Source organism: Lissotriton vulgaris, chromosome 6 (assembly GCF_964263255.1).
Source record: "Lissotriton vulgaris chromosome 6, aLisVul1.2, whole genome shotgun sequence".
NCBI lineage: Eukaryota > Metazoa > Chordata > Amphibia > Caudata > Salamandridae > Lissotriton > Lissotriton vulgaris.
This window is the reverse complement of record NC_141694.1, coordinates 879,890,001-879,915,280: the sequence shown is the minus strand read 5'-3', so window position 1 is coordinate 879,915,280 and position 25,280 is coordinate 879,890,001. Positions and strand designations below refer to the sequence as shown.

The 25,280-nt window shown below is 45.6% G+C and overlaps 1 protein-coding gene across 1 annotated transcript in view; it reads right to left on the bottom strand.

Annotated features, from left to right (window-relative positions):
• The window catches only part of SYNE1 (spectrin repeat containing nuclear envelope protein 1), a 2,319,318-nt gene that overhangs the window by 1,996,206 nt on the left and 297,832 nt on the right, over positions 1-25,280 (bottom strand). Inside the window, exon 3 of the mRNA XM_086926873.1 lies at positions 16,045-16,106. Within this exon, the coding sequence (XP_086782999.1) occupies positions 16,045-16,106 (62 nt within the window). The remainder of the gene's footprint in view (positions 1-16,044; positions 16,107-25,280) is intronic.

Below are 25,280 nucleotides of genomic sequence, written 5' to 3'. Positions count from 1 at the left end.
CTCTGCCCTCAACAGCACTCTGCACTCAACAGCACTCTGCACTCAACAGCACTCTGCACTCAATAGCACTCAACAGCACTCAACATCACTGCCCTCAACATCACTCTGCCCTCAACAGCACTCAACATCACTCTGCCCTCAACAGTACTCATCACTCTGCCCTCAAACAGCACTCACCACTCTGCCCTCAACATCACTCTGCCCTCAACAGCACTCATCACTCTGCCCTCAACAGCACTCATCACTCTGCCCTCAACATCACTCTGCCCTCAACAGCACTCTGCCCTCAACAGCACTCTGCCCTCAACAGCACTCAACAGCACTCTGCCCTCAACAGCACTCAATAGCACTCTGCCCTCAACAGTACTCAATAGCACTCTGCCCTCAACAACACTCTGCCCTCAACAGCACTCAGCCCTCAACAGCACTCTGCCCTCAACAGCACTCTGCCCTCAACAGCACCCAACAACACTCTGCCCTCAACATCACTCTGCCCTCAACATCACTCTGCCCTCAACAGCACTAAACATCACTCTGCCCTCAACAGCACTCATCACTCTGCCCTCAACAACACTCTGCCCTCAACAGCACTCATCACTCTGCCCTCAACAGCACTCTGCCCTCAACAGCACTCATCACTGCCCTCAACAGCACTCATCACTCTGCCCTCAACAGCACTCTGCCCTCAACAGCACTCTGCCCACAACAGCACTCTGCCCTCAACAGCACTCTGCCCACAACAGCACTCTGCCCTCAACAGCACTCTGCCCTCAACAGCACTCAACAGCACTCTGCCCTCAACATCACTCTGCCATCAACAGCACGCAACAGCACTCTGCCCTCAACAGCACTCTGCCCTCAACAGCACTCAACAGCACTCTGTCCTCAACAGCACTCTGCCCACAACAGCACTCTGCCCTCAACAGCACTCTGCCCTCAACAGCACTCAACAGCACTCTGCCCTGAACAGCACTCTGCCATCAACAGCACGCAACAGCACTCTGCCCTCAACAGCACTCTGCCCTCAACAGCACTCAACAGCACTCTGCCCTCAACAACACTCAACATCACTCTGCCATTAACAGCACTCAACATCACTTTGCCTTCAACAGCACTCAACAGCACTCTGCACTCTGCCCTCAACAGCACTCAACAGCACTCTGCCCTCAACAGCACTCAACAGCACACTGCACTCAACAGCATTCTGCACTCTGCACTCAACAGCACTCTGCACTCAACATCACTCTGCACTCGACAGTACTCTGCACTCGACAGCACTTTGCACTCAACAGCACTCTGCACACTGCACTCAACAGCACACAACACTCTGCACTCAACAGCACACTGCACTCAACAGCACTCTGCCCTCAACAGCACTCTGCCCTCAACAGCACTCTGCCCTCAACAGCACTCAAAAGCACTCTGCACTCAAAAGCACACAGCACTCTGCACTCAACAGCACACATAACTCTGCACTCAAAAGCACACAGCACTCTGCACTCAACAGCACACAGCACTCTGCCCTCAACAGCACTTAAAAGCACTCTGCACTCAACAGCATTCTGCACTCAACAGGACTCTGCCCTCAAGAGCACTCAACAGCACTCTGCCCTCAACAGCACTCAATAGCACTCTGCCCTCAACAGTACTCAATAGCACTCTGCCCTCAACAACACTCTGCCCTCAACAGCACTCAACAGCACTCTGCCCTCAACAGCACTCTGCCCTCAACAGCACTCTGCCCTCAACAGTACTCTGCCCTCAACAGCACTCTGCCCTCAACATCACTCTGCCCTCAACATCACTCTGCCCTCAACAGCACTAAACATCACTCTGCCCTCAAAAGCACTCATCACTCTGCCCTCAACAACACTCTGCCCTCAACAGCACTCATCACTCTGCCCTCAACAGCACTCATCACTGCCCTCAACAGCACTCATCACTCTGCCCTCAACAGCACTCTGCCCTCAACAGCACTCAACAGCACTCTGCCCTCAACAGCACTCTGCCCACAACAACACTCTGCCCTCAACAGCACTCTGCCCTCAACAGCACTCAACAGCACTCTGCCCTCAACAGCACTCTGCCATCAACAGCACGCAACAGCACTCTGCCCTCAACAGCACTCTGCCCTCAACAGCACTCAACAGCACTCTGCCCTCAACAACACTCAACATCACTCTGCCATCAACAGCACTCAACATCACTTTGCCTTCAACAGCACTCAACAGCACTCTGCACTCTGCCCTCAACAGCACTCAACAGCACTCTGCCCTCAACAGCACTCAACAGCACACTGCACTCAACAGCATTCTGCACTCTGCACTCAACAGCACTCTGCACTCAACATCACTCTGCACTCGACAGTACTCTGCACTCGACAGCACTCTGCACTCAACAGCACTCTGCACACTGCACTCAACAGCACTCAACACTCTGCACTCAACAGCACACTGCACTCAACAGCACTCTGCCCTCAACAGCACTCTGCCCTCAACAGCACTCTGCCCTCAACAGCACTCAAAAGCACTCTGCACTCAAAAGCACACAGCACTCTGCACTCAACAGCACACATCACTCTGCACTCAAAAGCACACAGCACTCTGCACTCAACAGCACACAGCACTCTGCCCTCAACAGCACTCAAAAGCACTCTGCACTCAACAGCATTCTGCACTCCACAGGACTCTGCCCTCAAGAGCACTCAACAGCACTCTGCCCTCAACAGCACTCAATAGCACTCTGCCCTCAACAGTACTCAATAGCACTCTGCCCTCAACAACACTCTGCCCTCAACAGCACTCAACAGCACTCTGCCCTCAACAGCACTCTGCCCTCAACAGCACTCTGCCCTCAACAGCACTCTGCCCTCAACAGCACTCTGCCCTCAACAGCACTCTGCCCTCAACAGCACTAAACATCACTCTGCCCTCAACAGCACTCATCACTCTGCCCTCAACAACACTCTGCCCTCAACAGCACTCATCACTCTGCCCTCAACAGCACTCATCACTGCCCTCAACAGCACTCATCACTCTGCCCTCAACAGCACTCTGCCCTCAACAACACTCTACCCTCAACAGCACTCATCACTCTGCCCTCAACAGCACTCATCACTGCCCTCAACAGCACTCATCACTCTGCCCTCAACAGCACTCTGCCCTCAACAGCACTCAACAGCACTCTGCCCTCAACAGCACTCTGCCCACAACAGCACTCTGCCCTCAACAGCACTCTGCCCTCAACAGCACTCAACAGCACTCTGCCCTCAACAGCACTCTGCCATCAACAGCACGCAACAGCACTCTGCCCTCAAAGGCACTCTGCCCTCAACAGCACTCAACAGCACTCTGCCCTCAACAACACTCAACATCACTCTGCCATCAACAGCACTTTGCCCTCAACAGCACTCAACAGCACTCTGCACTCTGCCCTCAACAGCACTCAACAGCACTCTGCCCTCAACAGCACTCAACAGCACTCTGCACTCTGCCCTCAACAGCACTCAACAGCACTCTGCCCTCAACAGCACTCAACAGCACACTGCACTCAACAGCATTCTGCACTCTGCACTCAACAGCACTCTGCACTCAACATCACTCTGCACTTGACAGTACTCTGCACTCGACAGCACTCTGCACTCAACAGCACTCTGCACACTGCACTCAACAGCACTCTGCACACTGCACTCAACAGCACACAACACTCTGCACTCAACAGCACACTGCACTCAACAGCACTCTGCCCTCAACAGCACTCTGCCCTCAACAGCACTCTGCCCTCAACAGCACTCTGCCAACAGCACTCTGCCCTCAACAGCACTCAAAAGCACTCTGCACTCAACAGCACTCAAAGCACTCTGCACTCAAAAGCACACAGCACTCTGCACTCAACAGCACACAATACTCTGCACTCAAAAGCACACAGCACTCTGCCCTCAACAGCACTCAAAATCACTCTGCACTCAACAGCACTCAAAAGCACTCTGCACTCTATAGCATTCTGCACTCAACAGCATTCTGCACTCAACAGCATTCTGCACTCAACAGCATTCTGCACTCAACAGCATTCTGCACTCTGCACTCAACAGCACTCTGCACTTAACAGCACTCTGCACTTAACAGCATTCTGCACTCAACAGTACTCTGCACTCAACAGCACACTGCACTCAACAGCACACAGCACTCTGCACTCAACAGCATACAGCACTCTGCACTCAACAGCACACAGCACTCTGCACTCAACAGCACACAGCACTCTGCACTCAACAGCACTCTGCACTCAACAGCACACAGCACTCTGCACTCAATAGCACACTGCCCTCAACAGCACTCTGCACTCAACAGCACACAGCACTCTGCACTCAACAGCATACAGCACTCTGCACTTAACAGCACACATCACTCTGCACTCAACAGCACACAGCACTCTGCACTCAACAGCACACAGCACTCTGCACTCAACAGCAGACACAGCACTATGCACTCAACAGCACTCTGCACTCACCAGCACACTGCACTCAACAGCACACAGCACTCTGCACTCACCAGCACACAGCACTCTGCACTCTGCACTCAACAGCACACAGCACTCTGCACTCAACAGCACACAGCACTCAAAAGCACACAGCACTCTGCACTCAAAAGCACACAGCACTCTGCACTCAACAGCACACATCACTCTGCACTCAAAAGCACACATCACTCTGCACTCAACAGCACACAGCACTCTGCACTCAACAGCACACAGTGCTCTGCACTCAACAGCACTCTGCACTCAACAGCACTCTGCCCTCAAAAGCACTCAACAGCACTCTGCACTCAACAGCATTCTGCACTCTGCACTCAACAGCACTCTGCACTCAGCAGCACTCTGCACTCAACAACACTCTGCACTCAACAACACTCTGCACTCAACAACACTCTGCACTCAACAGCCCTCTGCACTCAACAGCACTCTGCACTCAACAGCACTCTGCACTCAACAGCACACAGCACACTGCACTCAACAGCACACAGCACACTGCACTCAACAGCACACAGCACGTGATTCGTTACGCAAATGCAGTTCAAATGTCTCGCTGAGCAACTCTTGGTGTGCAAGGATAGGAAGCAAAGCGAAGAAAGGAGTACAACTCATACAATGCACTAAAAACAGATTGTCACAGCTAATAGGGCTAAAAGACGAGGCCTATTGCATTTGCCAATGCTCGTTTATATACCTGTTCATATCACACATGCTGTTGATAAGCATTGTAAGTAACAACTTGCTATTACATCATCTAATTGTAATCAGATGTAATGGCAGTCACTCCCCATTGGGTGCTGGGACACACACGGCCTGTCATGCGGCTCCAGTCCAAACTTGAGCAAAAGTGCAAGTCCGGGGGATAGTACTGTAAAGTGGGACAGAGGGCATTCCCTGCTCTGATTGCAGCGCTTAGAAAACACTTCAAGGAGCAAGACTTTTTTCGTCAGATATAAGAAAGTAGTATATTTGGAAGCATGTTACGTGGGGATTTAGAGCCTCGTTTTAGACCGTTCATGCTACACTAACGCGACTGACATGCCGACACTCTGCTGCGAGGGAGGAGAAGAACACGGTTTCCGATTTTACCGGGATGTGTTTCCATCGCCCTAATTATTTAATTAGAAGTTTGCTGGCTGCCAGAAGCATTTCACACCTGAACGAACTGCATAGAATTCAAAGATTGAAATATAGCGTAAGATGTCTGCCCAGGGTTCTTGGGCGCTAGCAAACACAATATCCCAGTTTACAGAGGACATCTATGACCCTGTGTACAGTGCCTTCTCCTCAGGAGGAACATAACATTCGTGTTTTCCTGGCACATGCGCGGATTCAAAATAAACAATTGCCCTTTACATCGCGTTTGGAGATCTGTCAAGCAGGCGCATTTGGGCTTTTTAAATACCTCATTTGGTAGCCTGCGCGTCTTGTTGATGCAGCTGTCTGGCCAGTGGTATTGCTGCTGGCTTCTGCTTAAAAGCAGGATGGGCTGTTTGGTGGTAAACACGTTTTCGAGCAGATTTGGTAAACAGTGCAGCTTGCGTGTCCCGCGCACCTTGGCTTGTCTGGTGGAGGCGGACGCTGCTGCGCGAACCCAGTAAGTCGCTGCTTAAACTGTTCCATTGCCATTTAATCTCATATCAAGTTCCCTCACGTTACTTTACATTATGGTATATTTTATGCTATGTTTTATGAGACCAAGGAAGGATTCAATATCGACTACGAACTCCTTGTTGTATGTAACCCCAACAAACTAGGTATGTTTTATGAGACCAAAGAAGGATTTAATATCGACTACAAACTCCTTGTTGTATATAACCCCAACAAACTAGGTACAACATGTGAAACAACTAAAAGCCCATTAATTTGATTCTGAAGTGATCGAATGTGATCTCATTTACGTGCACCTACATCTCGTTTTTTTTGTTTGACTGCGATGTTTTGAAAAGAACACAAGGCTGTGTGTTGAAAATGCATTCAAAACGAGAGAAAAAAGAAACTCGAGAGTGGTGCATGCGCGCCCAGCATCTGTCTTCAATTACCACGGGCCCTGACAGCCGCAATAATTGCAGAAATATGGACTTCTGGTGCGCGTGACCGCACGCAATATGCCATAGGCGGAGCTACTCTACCGCCTATGGCCTATTGCGTGCTGTCTTCCGAAAACACACGCACGAGAAGGCGAATCGAAATGCAGCTGGCAAAAAAAAAGACGAAAAATCATGAGCAGCCAGGAATTTGTTAGGTAGGTTTTCGGAGGCCCTCAGAAAAGGACTCTTGGGCTCCGCCCACACTGCTACGCAGTGTGAAGTAGGCCCGAGCCCTAAAAAGGTTCTCAGATTTTCTATTTTGCTCCTGTATTCATATATACATTATCAATTTTAATGAATTATTTTTAAATTATTTAATTTTGTAATACAGTCACAAATTCCCTGAGTAGATCTCGCTGAGTCCAGGGGTCCATAGACCACAGGTTAAGGACCACTGCTCTATAGATTATGAGCAATGTAGCTAACACAACAGCTGCCTAATGAAGTGCCAGTAAAGAAGTTCAACAAAGGGGCAGAGACAACCCAACTCTCTTTATATTGGTTTTTAGGTCTCGCCTAGGCAGTGCGTGCGCTCTCTCTTAGAGACATGCTGTATTCAGGATATGGATTAATGAGAACAAACAATAAATATAGGCCCAATCAGTACTATATTTTACAGCTGTCCAGCGGACAGGTGTTTTTAATATATAGTTGCTTAAATAAACACAAAATTCAGCGAGAAACAAATAAAGTGGGACACATGCCTGTATCCAACTTAGTGGGAAGGATGTACAACATGAAACAAAATGGCTCAGGAAGAGTGAATTGTTTGCATGAGACACATTTTGATAGGATAAACAAATTATAGTGGAGACACCATTACACATAACAAGCATTTGCAATGCAATAGGTCTCGCATTAGGAACGTTTGAGCTATTGGTATTGTAAATGACACATTTTTTATTTATGTGTTTGTTTTGAAAATAGCGAAATTAATAGCTTTGTCATTTACAATGCCAATAGTTGTAACTTTCTCAAATGTGACACCTATAGCATTTGTAATGCAATATGTGTTGTATTTACGTGACTAGATGTATTGATATTACAAATAACAATAACTTAATTTTTTTACATAATTAATACTTAAATAAAAGTTATTGTAATGTATAATGGCAATAGCTTAAACTTTTGTAAATAACTTTTGTGAATATTATGTTCAGTGTATTTTATTTTGACGAAAATCCAAGAACAGAAATGAAATATTAACATCTTTTTGTGACATTTGTAATAAAGCTTGAAACATTGAGAGAAGATATTTGAACCAGTTGTTGTTGAATGGTTGCACAGAGTGATGCTGTGGTGGCGCTGATTGATGCCGTGGTGGCGCTGAGTGATGTTGTGGTGGCGACGAGTGATGCTGTGGTAGCTCATAATGATGTTGTGGTGCCCCTGAGTGATGCTGTGGTGATGCTGAGTGATGCTGTGGTGATGCGATAGATAGAGGGAGGGCGATAGATAGATAGAGTGAGGGCGATAGATAGAGGGAGGACAATAGATAGATATAGGGAGGACGATAGCTAGATATAGGGAGGGCGATAGATAGATAGAGGGAGGGCGATAGATAGATAGAGGGAGGAGGGTGATAGATAGATAGAGGGAGGTTGATAAATAGATAGAGGGAGGGTGATAGATAGAGGGAGGGCGATAGATAGATAGAGGGAGGGCAATAGATAGTTAGAGGGAAGGCGATAGATAGATAGAGGGAGGGCGATAGATAGAGGGAGGGTGATAGATAGATAGATAGATAGATAGATAGATAGATAGATAGATAGATAGATAGATAGATAGATAGATAGATAGATAGATAGACAAAGTGAGGGCGATAGAGTGAGGGCGATAGATAGATAAAGTGAGGGCGCTAGATAGATAGATAGATAGAGTGAGGGCGGTAGACAGATGGATAGTGTGAGGGCAATAGATAGAGCGAGGGCGATAGATAGAGTGAGCGCAATAGATAGACATATAGAGTGAGGGCGATAGATAGATAGAGGGAGGGCGATAGAGGGAGGGCGATAGACAGAGAGAGGTTGTGATAGAATGTGGGCGATAGGTAGATAGACAGATAGAGTGAGGGCGATAGATAGATAGAGAGATAAAGGGAGGGCGATAGACAGATAGAGTGAGGGCGATAGATAAATCAATAGAGTGAGGGCGATAGATAGAGCAAGGGCGATAGATAGAGCGAGGGCGATAGATAGAGTGAGGGCGATAGATAGAGTGAGGGCGATAGATAGATAGATAGATAGATAGATAGATAGATAGATAGATAGATAGATAGATAGATAGATAGATAGATAGATAGATAGATAGATAGATAGCGATAGAGTGAGGGTAATAGATAGATAGATAGATAGAGTGAGGGAGATAGATAGATAGATAGATAGATAGATAGATAGATAGATAGATAGATAGATAGATAGATAGATAGATAGATAGATAGATAGATAGATAGATAGATAGATAGATAGATAGATAGATAGATAGATAGATATTTAGATAGAGGGCGATAGAGTGAGGGCGATAGATAGATAGATAGAGGGCGATTGATAGATAGATAGAGTGATGGTGATAGATAGAATGAGTGTGATAGATAGATAAGGTGAAAGGAAGTAGAGCTCCACACGTCAGGGTAAGTTGGAGGATACGTTATTCCAGCCAATCACAGGAATTCCCCGGCAGCAACTGCCGAAGTGAGAATACAACATGCAGAACATTCCACGCAGGGAATGTTCATGTACAAAGTTCCCAAGACATAGAACCAGATCCCAACATAAGGTGAGGGCGATGGATAAATAGACAGATAGCCAGAGTGAGGGCGATAGATATAGGTAGGGCGATAGATATAGGGAGGGCGATAGATAGATATAGGGAGGGCGATAGATAGAGTGAGGGCGATAGATAGAGTGAGGGCAGTAGATAGAGTGAGGGTGATAGATAGAGGGAGGGCGATAGATAGATATAGGGAGGGCGATAGATAGAGTGAGGGCGATAGATAGAGTGAGGGTGATAGATAGATAGAATGAGGGCGATAGATAGATAGAGTGAGGGCAATAGATAGATAGAGTGAGGGCGATAGATAGATAGAGTGAGGGTGATAGATAGAGTGAGGGCGATAGATAGATAGAGTGAGAGCGATAGATAGAGTGAGGGCAATAGATAGAGTGAGGGCAATAGATAGAGTGAGGGCGATAGATAGAGTGAGGGCGATAGATAGATAGAGTGAGGGCGATAGGTAGAGTGAGGGCGATAGATAGACAGATAGCTAGAGTGAGGGTGATAGATAGAGTGAGGGCGATAGATCGAGTGAGGGCGATAGATAGATAGAGTGAGGGCGATAGATAGATAGAGTGAGGGCGATAGATAGACAGATAGCTAGAGTGAGGGCGATAGATAGATAGAGGGAGGGCAATAGATAAAGGGAGGGCGATAGATGGAGGGAGGGCGATAGAGGGAGGGAGGGCGATAGAGGGAGGGCCATGGATAGATAGAGGGAGGGCGATGGATAGAGGGAGGGCGATAGATAGAGGGAGGGCGATAGATAGAGGGAGGGCGATAGATAGAGGGAGGGCGATAGATAGAGGGAAGGCAATAGATAGAGGGAGGGCGACAAAGGTAGGGCGATACAGTGAGGGAGGGTGATAGAGTGAGGGCGGGCGATAGAGTGAGGGAGGGCGATAGAGTGAGGGCGATAGATAGATAGACAGATAGAGTGAAGCGATAGATAGAGAGATGGCGATAGATAGAGTGAGTGTGATAGATTGAGTGAGTGCGGTAGATAGAGTGAGTGCGATAGAGTGAGGGTGATAGATAGAGTGAGTGCAATAGATAGAGTGAGGGCGATAGATAGAGTGAGGGCGATAGATAGAGTGAGGGTGATAGATAGAGTGAGGGCGATAAATAGATAGAGTGAGGGCGATAGATAGAGTGAGGGCGATAGATAGAGTGAGAGCGATAGATAGAGTGAGGGCGATAGATAAATAGAGTGAGGGCGATAGATAGAGTGAGGGCGATAGATAGAGTGAGGGCGATAGATAGATAGAGTGAGGGCGATAGATAGAGTGAGGGCGATAGATAGAGTGAGGGCGATAGATAGCGCTGTACAGCAGAGGGTGCTTTTGGCACATCAGTAACACGTGCGGCATTGTTTGTGAAACTGAGGAGTTGCTATTCATTTCTGTGCTCAAAGTACGTGAAGAAAAGAATTGTTCGTTTATAGAAATTATGGCTGTTTGTTTCTCAAGAACACTGGATAACAACTGCTTCTACCATTTAACACAGAAACTATGTTTTCTTATCTGGACTTATAGTATTATACATAAAAAATAAATGTCACCCAGAACAGTATCAGCCCGCTGACTCACTGAAGCATACGCACTAATGGAAGCAAACCGAGCTCGCAGCTCTCAGTCAGAGAGGATGTGGCGCAGTGGCCAGAGCTGCCAACTCGGGAGCTGGGGATCAGGGTTCGAGTTTCGGCATCGGCTCAACATCCTGTGACTTTAGGCACATCACTAAATCTGCCCGTGCCCATGGACAGCACCTGGATACCCTCAAGGGTTATAGATAGTGCTATATAAACCTACAACTTTAGTTAAGTAGGGGCGTATCTTCCTTTGGTGCGGCAGGTGAAGTGCCACCGGACCAGAGGTCTGAGGGGCCCAAAGTACCCCTATTATTGCTGTATTTCACAGTTCAGACAACGCCGAGCGAGCCCATGTCCTTCCTTGCACTAGGGTCCAAGACACACTATATATGCTACTAGTTCTGAGAGGAACAACGTCACAGCGCCCGCAACTATTAAACACGTGGCAAGTTCTTAATTGTCTGATCCGAGGTCACCACACTTCTACTTAATTGCCTGATCCGAGGTCACCACACTTATACTAGTAGCAGACTGTATTTTAACCTACCTGAGTAGTAGGCCAAACATTCCTTGCAGACTCTAAATACAGGAGTTAAACACTTGTTAAAGGAGTTTTGTTATTGTAATGTATTATACTTTTCTGTTACCAGTAAACAAACTGTTTAAGGAAAATCTAAGTTGATGGAGAACAGATGGCCTGACACCAAAGTGGCCACCTAAAAGAGACAACACCATTGGATAGCCATCTTAAGGTCAGAACTAATGCTCTAGCCTTAATAAAGGCATTTAAAAAAAAGTCTGCAGCACAAAAAAAATAGCAACTAGGAATAGCATTAAGGACAGAATGGATATAGGAGATAAACTACTGAATATTTGAATACAACATTAAGCGTGATGATTGGGTCTACTTTCAAGGCGTAAAATATTCCCTCAAACACTGCAATCCAGGCACTCTGTTGAAGGACCAAACAACCACATGAGATGAGACAATATTCCTCTGGGGAGATGTTAAAGGCGACTCTATGTATATATATATGTTTAAGTATTAGCAATAAGAAGTCAATACACAGCTGCACTGGCAAGCTTGGCGTTAAAAATTCCAACATAGCAGCTTGGCACAGCCAAATTTATTAGCATGGAATTCGTGCTGCTGTGAACGTTACTTCCTGTGACCATCTCCTGATAAGCATAAGGGCCAGATGTGCCTCTGGAAAGTTGCCACCCAGCAGTTCACCAGCAGGAGCTTGTTAATGTTTGTTCCAAGAACCGTTTCATTAAACCAAAACAAAAGAGGGGGATTAAGCGATTGGGCAGGGCCAGCACTTACAGTATAAATCTGGTGATACAGTTCAGATTTTAAGCCTCTGGAGACTTTGAAACATTCTCTCTCTGAAAAAGGGCGTGTGGAATCTTCATCAAAAAAAGGTTGCTGCCACACCTATATTTTAAATTATAAGCACAGTATAGCATACTAATCAATGTGTATCATGTTTTCCCTCCAAAAGATCCTTCTCTATTGATATGTCATTTTTTTTAACCAGAAATCTAATTTTTATCTTTGAACTGCATTACTTGAAAGCGACCCGGCATATTTTTACAATTCTGCTTAATATGGTTTTATTTTATTTAAGAAGAGAAATATGTTCCTCTATGTCTCTGTCTAGCTAATTTCTGCCTGAATTTTCTTCAACAAAGAGGATATCCTGAAATGAAATATGTCTGACTACTGCTAATATTTCTAATACATGGCCTCTTTCTTTTACAAGAACTAACAAAATGATGGAAAACTAGTAACAGTGCCCTATCAGAAAGCAAACTTAACTGAAACGGCAAGCAAGAGTCTTGTTTATGAATGACGTAAACATAAAAGACATCAGTTAATAATGTACAAACTGAACTGCAAAGGCACTAGAAAAAAAGATTTAAATACTATTGCCAAAAGAGAATGGTGAATCATCTGCCGCAATCAGGCACAACGATGCTGTTCACTTCCCAAGCCTGACTCACCACAGATGGTCATTTTCAATCATCTGCTGAAATGGCGGGGCTCTTTTTCCCTCTGAGACTTCACAAGCTTTCATATTTTTTCCCTGTGCTATGCCTTCAACTGGGGAAGATGTGCCTCCTGTTAGTAAAAATATTCTGTCACACTTTTTCACATCTGTAGCCTGAGCGTACACAGCCTCCAAGTACAAAGAGGTCCTGAGCTCACTGAACAACTTAAGGACTGTAACTCACGGTTGGCAACCACCGACTCTTTCCTTACCAGAATGGTTGAAGGCTAGTTTTCCTGTACATTGTGTCATTCTAATCTCACCCACTTTAGTTCCCATTTGACACTTGTAATCACTCACATTGCCACCAGGAGCTTGCTCTTAGCCAGATAATGGTCTGATACTTATCCTCCCCAATCTTAATAAATATAAGTTGTAACATAATATTTTAAGGATATATGAAGTTACATATTCAGCACATTACTTATCTCAATGTCTGATGGCTCGGTGCATCTTTCTACTGTGGTCCGTTGCCTGCTGGTGCCCCCCTGCGCTAAAGGTCAATGCAGGTGCCATCTGCTCCTCGGTGCCACCCATCGACGGACTCCTTGCTCCTTCCGAGACTCCTCCTGACAATTTAATGGATCAAAGTCTATCTTGTATTTCCCAGCCATTGTTTGTTATATTATGATAGATAAGTGTCATCTTCTCTTTCCTGGGTTGTCCATTAACTTCCCCGTAGTTCACTGCAAGATTCACTGTTGTCACCCTGTGCTGCAGACGTGTAGTTCAGCCTCACAGCACTCCCGTCCGCTGATTGGTCGCTGTTTCTGAGGGCCATGATTGATGGATGACAGCACGTATCCCCCCTGCCCCCTCCCCTCAGTGTCCTCCTCAACTGGTCGAGCAACGCAGACAACAAACAGACCGAAAGTCTGGAAGCTTCTCCCTCGAGGCGCGCAGAGGAGGCTAAAAACCCGCAAACGCCTGCAATGTTCTCCTCAAAAGTGGCAGGTTTTTTTTCCGCCTGTTGGTCATCCTTCGCATTCACCCCCTGGGGAGCACCAGTGAGACATCGGGCCGGAAGTCAGCGGGGGCTGGTGACGGGAGGGGGTTGATGGCTTTTATGTATTATCTCCGACCCCCTCCTGCGAGGTAAGCTCTTCACTGGAATGGGGCAGCAGCACTGCCACAAGAAATGAAGAGTCACCATGGGAAACTCTGCAAAAATGTCTCCCCTGACCCAGTTCTACTTTGATCTCTGTTTAGGGTACGTGCTTTGCGGGGCTTTTCTTGGCTTCCCTTGCTGTGGCCTACCACCACGGAAATGCCAAGTCCGCTGTACCTTAGGACATGACCCCGTGGCTATTCCACCGAGGTATACACACATATCTGACTAGCCCAGGGAGGGGGGGGGTTGCGCGTGTCTGTGTGTGTGTGTGTGTGTGCGCCGTTACTGCATGCGAGCCAAGCCGAAGCAGGGGCTGTGTGTGCGCGTGGCTGGACGTGCGCGTCCACAGACCACAATCGGCGCGTGCCCCGGTCTGTCTCCCTTGGTAGGCATCACAACGACAATGGATCTCTCTGGCGAGACCTAATAAGTATTAAATAAATAGGTGTATGTGGCGTAATGATGTATCCACTATAATTTGTTTGTCCTACCAAAATGTGTCACATACAAACAATTTACTCTGCCTGAGCCTATTAGTTCCATGTTGTACGTCCTTTCCACTAAGTTGGATACAGGCTTGTGTCCCACTTTATTTGTTTCTAGCTGAATTTTGAGTATATTTAAGCAACTATATATTAAAAACACATGTCCGGCTAGACAGCTGTAAAATATAGTACGGATTGGGTCTATATTTATTGTTTGCTCTCAATAATCCTTGTCTAGGGACCACTGTCTTTAAAAATTAGTTAATTACCCATGGTCCCTGACCACCCTTATTTGGGTTCCCTTGTTCTTCATAACACATGTATTCAGGGTGTGGGCATAAAGCTCCGCCCACGTTCCACCCATATTTTTAATTGGCTTCTGTCTCTGTCCTTTGTAAATGGTGGCTTTTGAGTGGTGAATAGGTTTAGTAGTCCCTCCTTAGTACCGCCTTGTCTCTTCTTGCAACCTTCCATGAGGACACCCCTTGTTTCATGTGTTGTTACTCAATATGTTTTAATTACAGCCTCAGAGCACTATTTTCTTAAGGGGCCTCAGGCAGGACACACACTTGGACCTAAGCAAGGCTGGCAGTGGTTACTTGACTCACTAGATTTATATGAGACCGTCTATAAATGTCCCCTCATCAGTTCAACACAGAACACAGCTTAATCTAGGATACATATAAAAATTCTTTTGTCACATTTCAAAGCTACTAATTACATACATAGACATAACTATTTGAATGTACTTGTGGTAATGTCTTGCATGGTATGTACTATGGGTAGGGTGGCTTTATCATATCTTCTGCAGGGCGCAGTACCGTATGTGACCAGCTGAGGTCCTATGGGACCTCTTTTGGCCACATATATGAACTGCACCCTGCAACAAGACTAAGTAAAAAACATTGACATTTATAATTATAATGCCAAAAACTCCAACTTTGCAGGGAGCAGTTCTATATGTGGCCAAATTGGCCACATATGGTAATGCACCCTGCAAAACGGCTAGGTAAAAAACATTGCCATTTATAATGTCAATAGTTCTAACTCCAACAAATGTGAGACCAATTGCATTTCCAATGCAATAGGTCTTGCATTTTTTTAATTTAGAGCTGTTGGCTTTTAAAGTAACAATGTTTTTTACTTTTGCTTTTTTATACCATTGGCAATAGTGCTTTGCAGATATAATAACTCCACTGCAAATAAAAAAAACAAAAGTAAAAAACATTGTTATTTTCAACGCCAACAGCTCCAACTTTAACAAATGTGAGACCAATTCCATTGTGAATGCTTTTTGATTTTTTTATTTAGGACTTCATGAGCTCCCTGGAACACAGATAATGGTGTCTATAGCCCGACCAATAACCAACACCATGCATTTGCATGAAAAAATGCTTTCTGCTGTAACTCTTACCTTGGCCAGATGAGAGTTCACCCATTTTGTGAAGGTTCTCTTTTGCACAGCTTCTTGCTCATCTGCAAAAAAAAAACAACACATCTAATTACGCACTGGATGCGGTCAGTGAATACTATAATTCAGTGGGTGAGCTGTCAGCGGCACACTGCATAGTTAAGGTCCTGCAGGATAAGACATACCAAGAATGTTCTTTGTGAATAACCATTTTTTTTCCATTTCCAAGTTTTTTTTCGATCATAAAAGACCATTAAAGTAGGGATAAAATACAAACATCACAACATTTTTGGCATTACAACATGTTACCATTAACCGTGGGTTATACAAATTGATAACAAAATTTAAAAAAATAGTAGGGTTTTAAAAACATTTAAAACATAGAATTTATTATTTAAAAAAAATCGAAGCAGTGGAAAATGGACTAAACATTTAACATATTCATGGTGAGTTTAAAAACTTACGAAGCCTAAGCCACATGGAGTTTAGAAAGAGGGACACAGCGAAAACAATCGGGGGTGGGTTGCAGCTCGCAAGACTTTAATGGCCACCCGTAAAAGCCAGTACCTCCTGGGTGCATTGTAGCCAGGACAGAAAAAAAGACATGCATAAGGGTTTCTTCCTGACTCTCACAAACAGGACACCCATTGGGGTGGCTTTAGTCCATTTGTTTGTAAATGAATGTACTGGCAAACAGCCCCACCTAAACTGGACATAAAGTTTCCTTGCCATGTGCGGGGAGACCTCATCAAGAAAAGCCTCAAATAGAAACTGGTCTTTAAAGTTAAAAAAGTCAGATGTTAGACTGCCAGATTTTGTGCCCACTTGAAGTTCTGCCAGTCTAAAAGATCTGTGGGACTTAACTAGGTCAAGGTGTGAAATTGTCAAAGATGCTTCCTCTGGATGGGTCCATAAGTTTGTCCAACCTCGTCTAAAACACAGGTCTTTTATATGTACAAACCAGGGTAGTTTTCCCACCCCAGGGAGCCCAAGAATCGCCTTCACTTCCAACTGATAAGCTGCTAGTTCTGGAGTCGCCCACAATCTGCTCGAAAAGGTCAAGTGTCGTAGCCCAATCTCCTCATTTATGGGTCTAATCCCAAGGTCCATTCGTAGGGGGACAAGAGGGGTACTAGGTGGAAGGCCTAAGAGCTGTCTCATGAAATTGTTCTCTGAGCTAACCAGTACACCTACAGAGTGGGGTCCCCAAAGTTCAGCCCCATACATTATGGCGCTCCTGATTTGAACTCTATAGATCTCTAACAATGGGCCCGGTTGTCTAGAGGTTAAGCTCCTATATAACTTTACTAAACCCCCGGTCGTCTGGGCTAGCCTCAGGCCTGCTTTTTCTTGCTGCCGGCCCCAGCCAAAGATTTGCATCAGGGTAACTCCCAAATAGTCAAAAATTGCCACCCTCTCCAACTTGACACCATTTAGAGTAGGATTAGTGCGAGACGTTTTGCTAGGATTAAAGACCATGTACTTGGTTTTTGATGTATTAATCTCTAGCCCCCTGTTTTTACAAAATAGGCAGAAGGAGTCAAGAGACCTTTGGATGCCCATCGGTGATTTAGAAAGTAACAAGGTGTCATCCGCAAACATCATTGCTGGCACCTTTTCACAGGCAAGCTTTGGGGCATCAATATTGGTGGCTTTATTTAATTGTTCCACCAAAGCATTAATGTAAAGACAGAACAGTGTGGGGGCCAGAACGCTCCCCTGGCATACACCCCTGTCCACTGGAAAGCGAGGAGTCAGTGCCCCATGTTTCCCTAACGTGGGCAAAATTACCAGTATGCAAATGCTTGATCAGGGAAAGTAAATAAGATGGAATACCCAATTCCTCCAGAACTACCCACAGTTTATGACGGGGGACCAAGTTGAAGGCTGATTTAAGATCGACAAAGATCAAATAGAGGCTCCCACCTTCTATTGTCACCGCCTTCCAATATAACAGTTGGAGCCTGAAAATGTGGTCAATGGTAGAGACGTTCTTACGGAAGCCTGCCTGAAAAACACTCAAAATCTCGCTCTCGTCCATCCAGAACTGAAGACGCTCTAAAATAACCCTAGCAAACAGCTTCTGAGTTACGTCAATCAGGCTGATTGGCCAGTAGTTCATGGGCAGGAGGGTGGAACCCTTCTTATATATAGGGAAGATTTTTGGCCCCTAGCCAGGTATGAGGGATTTTCATGCCAGATAATACGGCATTAAATATTACGCATAGATATGGGCCCCAGATATTGGCCTCCTCCCGAAATAGATCCCCGGGGATTTTGTCAAGTCCGGGTCTCTTTCCAAAGGGAAGCTTCCCAATAGCATTCAGCACCTCAGTCAAGGTGAACCAGTCGAAGACTGCTATGGGATTCTCCATGGGGGTTGGCGGGGTGCCATCTATGAGCTCCATGGAATCCTGGGTGGAATACAGTGTTTGAAAATGGAGTCGCCAAGCTTCTGCAGCTTTATTTGGCTCAATAGGTGAGCTCCCTGTGGAACTAGCTGTTCTGACCAGGGACCAGAACTCCCTCATGTCTCTATTGATAAGGCACTGTTTAATCGCATCCCACTTTAGACTATTTCTATAGAGAACTCACCTGGTTTTTATCAACGGTCTATCTTTGATTTTTAAGGCGTCAATAAGGGCACTCTTTGCCATACGGCAGGTATTATTCTACCAGGTCAGGTTCAAGGGCCTTTTGCCCTTAGAATCCGTCAAGGGATTAAAGATGTTAGTTAAACTGGTGATCAAGGCCGTATGGATATCTGTAATTTGGATAATGGAGTCAGGAGAGTCAATTGTCTGCACGGCCATTTCCATAACCAACAAAAGAGAAATAATTAGCGAATAAAGAGCAGCCACCTTACCTGGTGACTTCTTCAGTATATCCCACCTAATTCTCCTTCTACTACTATCTAAAGATAGGGTGGAATCAGAACGGGGGCCATTAACAAGGGGGCCATAAAGGTCCGGGAGCTTAAGATCAAGAGGCAGAGCGGTATGGCCGCTATCATGCCTTGGCAGAACAGCAAAGTCAATCACCCATTGCCAGATGCCCACTTCTACTAAAATGTAGTCGAGCAGAGATGATTGACCAGGTCTGTTAACACCTTAGCAGCTATGGAACGTCCAGCTCCAGTGCTGAACGTTCCATTGCGCAGGTGCAGTTGAAACGTCCAACGGCAGCACTCCCGAGGTAGTGGTGCCGTCGGCCGTTGGACTGGGCGCAGCACTTATGCGGTTAAATGTATGGGTACCTGGTTGGTCTGACTTGGTACGTCCGTTACAAGCCCTCAGTGTGTGAGTTAGAGTGATTGCATTTAACTGTAAGAGAAGTGGGGTCCAAGCTCTAACCGGGGGAATTTGTGGGACAGGAATTAACCAAAGGGAGTCCTCAAAAGTAAGCAGGGGATCAGTGGGAACAGCTAGAGGCTCAAATTGGCAGTTGAAGTCACCTCCTATCACTATCCTAGTGTTTGGTGGAACTTTGTCAATTAGTGTTGAAAGAATGCCTATGGTCTTTGATTCCTGACCAGTAATAACTGGACGGGAATAGATGTTAACAAAAGCAATCTTAATCAAGGCACTAAAGGTAAGAATGGTACACTGGATATCATCCGAGGAGGTGTCCAGCGGTTCCACAGTACAATCCAGATGAGTAGCAACCCAAGTACCCAGCCCTCCTGAGGGTCTGCCCCTACCACCCATAGTGGCTAGCACTTCAAATGTTGAAAACCCCCTCATAGTGTTCTCTCTAGCCCATGTCTCCTGAAACAAGCATACATCATAATTTTGGACAAATTGCTTCCAATCAGGGTTGAGGAGTTTATTTTTATTCCCAGCAGCGTTCCACGAGTATTTAGATCAGGATGCCTGGAAGTGCCCCCTGTGCCCAATCTAGAGAGGTGATCAGGTGAGAGTGAGAGTCAATCAAACATCTTCAAGAACCGTTGCTGGGGCAGCTGTTTGCGCTTTACAAAACAGATAACATAACATAACATTTACTGGGACGTTATACTGCGTATGGGTGGATTGGCCAGCTGTAAAATGGAAAGGGGGCCATTGTGGTGAAACTCTTCTGCCTGGGATCCAGGGTGATGGATTATTACAGGTATAAAAAAAATCCAAAGTGTGTAATTGTATCCCAATAGAAGATACGTGAAAACTGTGAAACTGATGGGCCAAAAATTGGACTGTCCGTGGGTTACTAAAGTTGATGACTATGCAGTTACCATTGATTGTCTTGATTTTCCCACCCACCCAGCTCACTCTTTGAATAACACATATCAGGAGTTTTGGCTAGGAACTGTCCTAGAAACATATGCTTGTGCCATTTTTCTTCAATTATTAAGTGAAACAACATCACTTATTGATTCAAACACCCTACCTTCACACAGAATTTCTAAAGTTACACATGAAAAAATACAATACTGTAACACAGATCAACTGGATGTGATCAAAGTCTGCAAGGGTACCTGCTCTCAAGCCACAATGCAAGTCGGCCATGCATCACCTATGTAGGTGAGTGTGTGAGTGACACTTATTTTGTGAGTGAATGGTTGGTTGGGTAAATGAGTGGATGCTTGTGCCTCACTAGCCAGACCAGAACTCCTATGGGCTTATTTACCCCAGCTGGAAGTAAAAGATTTTTCTATAATTAATGATGGGCATCCATATTTACTATGATAACAAATGAATCTCTCATTTTCCTCACAGCCACAGCTCTACATACACAATGGGTATTTTGTTATACTTTCCCTGTGTTCTGAAACACTGTTCATCTTTACTTTCAAAATTGAGCTAGAAATTCTGTTTTTCCTCTAGTAGCCAAAAGGTGTTGTGATTACTATATCCTTTCCTGTTGAAGACCCTCAATATCTCCAAAAATGAGTGAATAACTGTGAGCATGTGGATTGGGTGGATGAAATATTAGCCAAAGAGTTAAGTAATCTAGATCAACTTGTGATTGCTTGTTGATTGGTTGAATCTTTTGGTACTGTTTTGGTGATGGTTGTGCTTGCGTATCAGCAGTTGTATTAATGCTATAAATTTGTAAAGAAAATACATAAATATAAGAAAGATGGAGTCTTCTCCCCTGGGATTATTCAGGGTACCCTTCTCTTTTAGACTTCTAAAAGCGCTTAAACTCTGTTTTTGAGGGAAGTCTGCAGAAAAAACAGTTGAGCCTAAAAGTGATGGTTTTTGCACCGTGAGTGCAATACTTACTGAATGCGCACCAACCCACTTTTTTATCTGCTTCTGACTGGGAGACCTTAAAGGACTGATTTGATGTGGCATCATCATACCCTAGATGTCATAAACCATACCCTCAAGCAGGGCCGGACTGGCCATAGCGGGCACTGGGCAATCCCCCAGTGCACCGCACGGGTGGGGGCCGGTTTTGGGCCCCAGAGGCCGTTTGTGTTACAGGGCCGTTTTTGTAGCATAGCTGCAAAATCGGCCCTGTACCAAAATCGGCCGAAAACTGGCCCTGACAAAGAGCTCGGCAGCCCCTCCAACCACCCCATAGTGGGGAGAGGGGGGCGGCCGAGCACTTTGCCAGGGCCGGTTGTGGTTCCCAGTCCGGCCCTGCCCTTAAGTTCACGTCAGCGTCATCCCAACACATACTGGGATTAACTCCTTTCCACCAGAGGAGCTCCCAACTATCCCTCCAGGCATTCACCTTACATTTTCCGTCTGCATTTAAGGAACCTATTTCTTTAAAAAGGTATCCAACTGTGGACCTGAGTCTGTAGGCTTATCAAACAGAATCGATTGGTATGCCAGTCAGTGAGGATCTCCTCTGTCTTTGGTCTTTGCTCCTTTTGCATGGCCTCTTTGAGTACTTGTTAGGCTCCTCAATTAGTTTGCCATATATCAAATCAAAATGTACAAAATATTCCCCTTTTCAGGTCTGTTCCTTTGTCTCTTCTGGCGCATGCAGCCCTAACTGATCACATGGAATAGGCAGTTTGTGAACCTGAATGAATGAGTGGGACACAATACTAAACGGCTTGTCCATGGGCTATTTAGGCCTCAGCTAGACAGATTGGCGCTGTCTCTTCAAGATATGTTGTATACACTTTATGGGCTTCAGCCCGCCCATAAGTTTTCTATTTGCTTGCTCCATTGTCACTCTCCAAATCTTTCTCCCCATTTGTCCATGGCATGCATGCGTCATACCACTTGCTGTCTTTAGGCCTTCCAGAGAGCAGGGGCCAATTATTATATCAATCCACTGGTCACCATTTTACCATTTGATTGGAAATTTTTTGTTTGTTTTATGCTCTCAACAATAGCGATTGTGCTTTCAGGTGCTCTGAGCTCCAACGGCCCTGTAAATCTTGCACGCCTTTTTTATTATCAGCACAGTGCCCACTTCCATGTTTTACCATTGTGGCCACATCAAGAGACTGTGCGCCTTTTATTTTATCAGCCAGGCTCTTGCCTGCACCTGCTTCATGGCAGCCGTGCTTCATGCTTCAGCATGGGTTCTGCTTCTGGGGGCCACAAGCCTAACATTTATCTACATGCCACATGCTTGCATCCGATTCGTGGCTGCCGTGCTTCACGTTTCAGCATGACGACTGCTTCAGGAGGCCGCATGCCTTTTATTTTATCAGCACGGCGCCCGCTTGTTGTAATGTATGTGCTAATCATTTTGTCAAACTTAAAATGCCTGATAGTTTATTATATATTTATCACAATCTACATTAAAAAAGCACAAAGCAACTTTACATATGCAATAGCAACATGTAAAAGCGACAGCTGAGTACAACCACCCCACTGCTGGTCATATGCACTGTAAGGACTTCAGTATGTGAAGCCTTTGTTTAGTTTTCTCACACTGTAAGATTCACTGCTTTTATATTTCATAACACTGTGCAAAAATCTGCACATCCGGACAAGACATGATAGGCACATCGCCTTCCAACACAGCATGAATGCACAATCCATTTAAAGCACCACAACAATCAACGTACCAGGGTAAACCTCCAAAAGCCTAACACTCTCAGTTTAAATATGGTTTGTGTTTGAGTTACAAGGGGAATGACGAAAGGAGTAGAACTCCCTATGCACCAGCACTCCCCCCAGATCTCAAAGAAGCTACAGATAGACTTGGGTCAAAAACTTCATTCAGGGTGCCAGGTCTGGGTCTGAAATTGATCATTTTTATGAAGATTTAGATTACAGCCATTGTGACGAGTTATCACCAACTTTATAATGGATTTGGGTTCAGTCCTTCAAGATACAGTGAAATAGTAATAGCAGCAACAACAATTTCCAGGTATGCTGCACAGCATCAGTGCTTCTGTACAACATGGCTAAAAAGCTTTGACAAAGCCAATACCTGTAGTAGGTGAGACTTATTGGCTTGTTATACTGCACTTACTGGCTTCCAGTAGCGTGCCTGCTTGATGAGGTGGATTTAACTGTCTGAGCTGCTGTCAACGCTGAGGCCTGGACTTATATTTGCCTGAGGAAGGCTCAAAGGAAACTATCACCTACCGTAAAACTACCAGTGACTAGGCAACAAGGCCTAGAAGGTCAACTCAGGTACAAATAAACAGCAGGACAACCACTAAAGCTCAATGTGCCATTGTTTATGGTTCATGCAACTCCTGTAATAGAAAACTGAATGTTTCAGCTGATGATCATTAGCTGGAAATGGGGCCACAGAACAAGACCCAAACAACATAGTAGGGCCGAGTGAGCAGGGACCACCAGGGCTAGGATCCTGCATTAGTTTGTGCCTCTTTTGTTAACACGGCTATGCCGGATTTCTTAATTAGAGCTTGAAAGGCAGCTCCAGGGTCAGTCCTGCTCAAGATGTTTGCTTCAAGGCGCAATCATGAGTAGCAGGCCTTTTTGTAGTACTGAGCTTTGGCGATGGTGCAGTTATCTGAGCTAAACTCTCCTTGTGTATATTGCTGTTCACCATCATTGCTACCAAGTGAGAAGAGATTCCATCTTGTCCCTACCCTTTGCAAACTGCTCTGGAGACAAAATATAGCTTCCAACCCAAATCGATTCAAAGCTAGAAAAGCTAGAAAAGTTATTTTTTTACACCAGCAATAAGTGGTACCTGGAACTCACATTAAATGTCAGTGTGTCTTTAATTGTAAAGCTTTCACACATCAAAGTCAGCATCCTCCTATGTGACTACCCACCTTCTTTGTGATGCTTATGAAAGTGTACTACTCATGAAGGAGAAACAATACTTTTGCCTAAACTCCTAAATCTGGTTCCTCACAGCTGAGATTGGCCACTCAGATCTCCCAATACAAATGTCAGCCAAGGAGAACAAGAGCGTGCCCATTGCCCCTGAGCCCCTCTAAAATAATGCTTTGCTCGAGGACACCACTTTCAATAAAGGAGGCATCACGGTCAGGCTCACTGGCCACATTGGGATTCCTAAAGAAAAAACAAGCATTGGCAAAACCAATAAGTCTTGCCTATGCAAGAGCTATTGGCTTTGCCAATGTGTTTTAGCCATGCTGTGCTCCAGCGTAGCTGCTGTTCAGCATGGCTAAAAGTAAGTGGCATGGAAGTGAGTGGCATGGAATGCCACAGCGTGCAATGATGTAGAGTGGTAAAGGGTGCATTGGCATAGAGTGCAGTTGCATAGAGTAGAGTGGCATACAGTAGAGTGGTGAAGAGTAAAGTGCCGTGGCATTGAGTGGTGTAGAGTAGAGTGGTGCACAGTTGAGTAGAGTGCAATGGCATAGAGTGGGTTACAGTAGAGTGGACTAGTGCAGAGTGCATTGGCGTGGGGTGTTGCAGATTATAGTGGCGTAGAGTACAGCAGCTTAGAATTTAGTGGCATACCTTGCAGTGTCATAGAATGCAGCAGCATAGATTAGAGTGGTGCATGGTAGAGTGCAGTGGCATTCAGTGCGGTGGTGCAGAGTGTTAAATCTAAAATAAATCTAAATCCGGTATTTTTAAAGCGCAAACTACTCACCCCTATGGGTCTCAAGGCGCTGGGGGCCATCGGGGAGATTAAGTGAGCTATTACCCAGAGTCACATGGTGCTAAGCTGAGCGCTGCGGGTGATCAAACCATGAGCCCTGCCCTCCGGAGTCAGCCTCCCTGGCAGCTGCACCACACTTCTTCCTTATGTTGTAAAGAGCAGTGGCATAGAGAGCAATGGTGTATAGTGGCTAAGAGTTGAGTGGCGTAGAATAGAGTGGTGCCGAGTAGAGTGCAGTGGTATAGGGTGGCATAGAGTAGAGTGGC